Source organism: Octopus bimaculoides, chromosome 11 (genome assembly GCF_046866305.1).
Source record: "Octopus bimaculoides isolate indiv1 chromosome 11, ASM4686630v1, whole genome shotgun sequence".
NCBI classification, from domain to species: Eukaryota; Metazoa; Mollusca; class Cephalopoda; order Octopoda; family Octopodidae; genus Octopus; species Octopus bimaculoides.
In genome coordinates this window covers 8,946,972-8,951,504 of record NC_142938.1, presented here as the reverse complement: position 1 = coordinate 8,951,504, position 4,533 = coordinate 8,946,972, and the positions used below count along the sequence as shown (strand labels likewise).

General features: G+C 39.0%; 1 protein-coding gene across 2 annotated transcripts in view; it reads right to left on the bottom strand.

Moving 5' to 3' along the window:
• Nucleotides 1-685: 685 nt before the first annotated feature.
• The window catches only part of LOC106880005 (isoleucine--tRNA ligase, cytoplasmic), a 55,178-nt gene continuing 51,330 nt past the window's right edge, over nt 686-4,533 (bottom strand). For both annotated transcript variants that reach the window (XM_014929791.3, XM_089359420.1), the window contains exons 28-31: nt 4,001-4,171; nt 2,511-2,747; nt 1,643-1,945; nt 686-1,048 (exon numbers count right to left, since the gene is read on the bottom strand). In XM_014929791.3, coding sequence (XP_014785277.1) covers nt 905-1,048; nt 1,643-1,945; nt 2,511-2,747; nt 4,001-4,171 — 855 coding nt within the window. In that variant the 3' untranslated portion in view covers nt 686-904. The remainder of the gene's footprint in view (nt 1,049-1,642; nt 1,946-2,510; nt 2,748-4,000; nt 4,172-4,533) is intronic.

The window sequence follows — 4,533 nt, the reverse complement described above, 5'->3', positions numbered from 1 at the left end:
TTGTTGGAAGTTTGTGCTGAATGCTAGCTACTTTGAATATTGGTCTCTTATTGTCAATTCTCAGACACATTGAAAGGTCAACTGTTTATCTTATCAGAATTACACTGTCATGGAACATCTAAACTAAACTGATGGAAATAACTCAGATAAGCCAATGGCATGGACTAAGATAAATAAGGATGGCATTAATGAACTAAATGATATATGCAAAGCATTTTCATCAAACTGAAATTTGCTCTTAGGTGAGAAAAAGTAGTCTTGGCAAGTGTTAGCAACTTACAAAAGAAGGGGAGATAATTTCAAGAAATTATATTAATTCTGCTCTTTGTTACCTTTCAGTATTTGACAAAGCACAGCCAGCATAACACCTTTTCATCATCATCATCGTTTAACATCCGCTTTCCATGCTAGCATGGGTTGGACGATTTCACTGAGGACTGGTGAAACCAGATGGCTACACCAGGCTCCAATCTGATTTGGCAGGGTTTCTACAGCTGGATGCCCTTCCTAACGCCAACCACTCCGAGGGTGTAGTGGGTGCTTTTACATGCCACCAGCACGAAGGCCAGTCAGGCGGTACTGGCAACGGCCACGCTCGAAATGGTGTATTTTACGTGCCACTCGCACGGAGGCCAGTCCAACGGCACTGGCAACGAACTGTCACAATATAAAAATAAACAACATGGAAATTCAATAGATGTTTATTGTAAAAACACAAAAATTGAAAGGCCAACGAATGATCATTGTCATCACCATCATCCCTCCTTCTCCTCCTCCTCCTCCTCCTCCTCATCATGATCACAGCAGGTAAATTAAGAAGCAGCTAGCAGGGCAGCTCAGGCAGTCTGACCAAAGGAGCTGCCTCCTAAAATGGTTCGGTTCCTCTGTTCCCCTGACACTGATGTCATGATTGTAATACAAAGATGGATGATGAATGAAGGCTGCGAACTTCTTCTCCTTTTACAGAGTCCTTTACAGGGGAGTTACCATCAGGCGTGTGGCTAAGACGCACCTTCTTCTTGCCATCCAGACCAAAAATGGTTTTTACCTGTAAATAAAAAAAAGCATCATTATTGAGGATGATGATGTGGTGAATGGCAGAAAGAGTCAAATAACAGACTTAACTGGCAGTGTTTAGTCTCGACCCTTATCCTAAATTCAGCATACCTACACAAATGTGACTCCAGCCCCACTGACTTTGTTTCCTCATAACTTCCAGGAAAGTGGATATTTTTTTAATGAAATTTTCTACAAATACACTTCAGATGGTGTAGAATCTGACTGTATTGGAATTTGTTGAGAAAAAAAATTTTTCTGTGGATGGGGAGAGTTTTTAAAAATTCACACGAGTTCTCTTTGTTTCCTCATAACTTTCAGAAAAAAAAAGTTATTTTTTAATGAAATTTTCTACAAATACCTTTCAGATGGTGTAAATTATGCATAGTCAAGAAAAAATACTGCTAAGCATATCATCCAGTATGCTAACGAAGCAGTAATAATAACAATAATAATAATAATAATAATGATAATAATAATCATCATCATCATGAATGAGTGAATGAATGAATGATGAGGAGAAGGTGGAAGAGGAGAAAGTCAACTTCATAATTACATCTACCTGCCAATAGTAGATGGTACATACCTGTGATTCTAGCTGCTTGAAGCTAAAGAAACTACACTGTGGATTCTCTAAAAGAATAGTTCCCTTTTTGCCATTGGCTGGTTTGTTACCAACCAATTGTACATTGGCAAAATGACAAATAGGCGAAGTGACTTCGTTCTCTTTCTTCGGACAGTGTTCAGCCTTGGCAGGATTGTTGGCCCCAACATATAAGGTTCGAGAATTAAGGAATTCTGAATTATGCTGTGGTTTCAACTTGTCTGTCAATGTGCGATCCAAAAAGACAGATATATCCTGACTTCTTAATCCAAACACTGACTGGATCTGCAAAGGAGGAAATAAGAATTACAGATTAACTAGACATCTCAATAGTTTAAAAGAAATGATTTACTGTTATGTCTGGCCCATTTAAAAGTACCCTTCATGCTTTGAGCAATATGATATGCTTGAGAAGACCTGTTGAGTCAAGTAAAACCAAAATCGTAGCTGTGGCAAGTGTCCCAATCCAAGTGAGATCATAGTCATGACTGATGCCAGTGTTTTGTAACTGGCACCTATGCCGGTAGCATGTAAAAAGCATCCACTACACTCTCGGAGTGGTTGGCATTAGAAAGGACATCCAACTGTAGAAACCATTGCCAAATCAGATTGGAACCTGGTGCAGCTCCCCAGCTTATCAGTTTTCAGTCAAACCGTCCAACCCATGCCAGCATGGAAAACGGACATATGATGATGATGAGGCTATGGTAAAAAGACACTTGTCTAAGATGCTGTATCAAGTTGGATTGAACCTGGAAACAAGTGGTTGCACACAAATGTCTTAACCACACAACCATGCCCTTGACTCATATAAAAACTCTCAAAAACAAATAAAAAACAGATTACTTACCTGCTTAACCAACTCTTTATACTTAATTGGATAGCATCCCTGAGGGTTTTCTAATAGCAAAGTGCCACGGGAACCTGTACGGCCCTCATTGTTAGGCACATTACATAACTCTAGGTTGACATATTTACATGTGGGCGTTACCCCGTTCTGAACTGGGGCATATGTAGAGCTGTCTTTCAACATGTCAGCTGAATGTTGACCCTTCACTATGGTCATCTCCAAATTATCAGATTTCACCTGCAAACAAACGAAGGAAATAAATATAGATGTGTGTGTGTGTGTGTGTGTGTGTGTGTCTACTAAAAAGGCTGTTTGTTATAGCTAGCAACTAAGAGCTTTATAGGTGTGAAACCAATGATCACTCTCTGTCTGGCCATAACAACCTTCTAAGTATATATATGTATTTAGATTCAGTGACATGTCTGATAGGTGCAAATGCATGAACCTCTTGGCCTGTGAGTCACTCTGTAACTTCCGCAAATTAATAATATATAAAGAATGATTCTCTAACATACATAATATCAAATGTTTTAATGGTGTGTGTGTGTGTGGTTATACATATGCACATGAAGGAATAGTATATGTGTATGCGTGTGTGATGTTTATGTATAGTGTATAGTATTAAATATACTGTTATTGCAGAGTCCGAGGCCAACTATTGACTATATCTATGATCAAAATCATTCCACCAATGACCACCTTGTTCTTGCCAGTTTTTAGACAGTACAATGTTATAAGGGAGACTGTGGCTACTATTTCTAAAAAGTCAATCAGCCACACATTGTTTCTCACTAGGTCAATGAGAAATATATTATAGTGGCTGTGTGGTAAGTAGCTTGCTTACCAACCACATAGTTTCAAGTTCAGTCCCACTGCGTGGCATCTTAGGCAAGTGTCTTCTACTATAGCCTCGGGCCGACCAAAGCCTTGTGAGTGGATTTGGTAGACGGAAACTGAAAGAAGCCCGTCGTATATATGTATGTATATATATATATATATATATATATATATATGTGTGTGTGTGTGTATGTGTTTGTGTGTCTGTGTTTGTCCCCCTAGCATTGCTTGACAACCGATGCTGGTGTGTTTATGTCCCCGTCACTTAGTGGTTCGACAAAAGAGACCGATAGAATAAGTACTAGGCTTACAAAGAATAAGTCCCGGGGTCGATTTGCTCGACTAAAGGCTCTGCTCCAGCATGGCCGCAGTCAAATGACTGAAACAAGTAAAAGAGTAAGAGTAAAGAGTATATATATGTAGGTGAACATGCACAAATGTATGTGTTTGTGTGGATATTTATGTGTGTGTAGTATGTTTGTGCATGCACATACATAGCAGTACATTCTGTTAGAAATAAGATCACAAAGATTTAAAGAAATTTAATAAATTCTGCCAAAGCCAGATTATGAAGCTAAATGCCAGCACAACAGCTGTGCCAAGAGACAGTTGAAACATTATTTTAAGCATAGAATGAAAAACAGATACAGTACCAATACAGAGTCCTTGATGATGACATCAGTATAGTGACCCGACGCCAAATCTGGTAAGAGTGGCTGTTTGATAGTAGAATAAATGAAATCTTGATTATTCTTGATGACAGCTGCTAGATTAGGAGTGGCTTTGTAGAAGATGGTGATGTTGTCAGCGGGGACAAGATGAGCCTGTAATACACAGCATATTTGGGTTAAGACTTGGGAGTTTAAAAGATACCTGATCAGACAAATTGTGGAATATGTCCATAAATGATGGATATCATCGTCCATCATTTACGGACATATTCCACAACTTGTTACACACACACACACACACAAACATTTTTTATATACCCACGAAGTACTGTTAACACAGGTAAATACAGGTATCAAATTTTAGCACAAGGCAGTTTTGGGGCAGGGGGCTAAGTCAATTTGCACTGACCCCCAGTATTCAACTGGTACTTATTTTATTGACCCCAAAAGGAAGAAAGGCAAAGTCAACCCTAGCAGAATTTGAACTCAGAACATAAGGACAGACAAAATGTCAC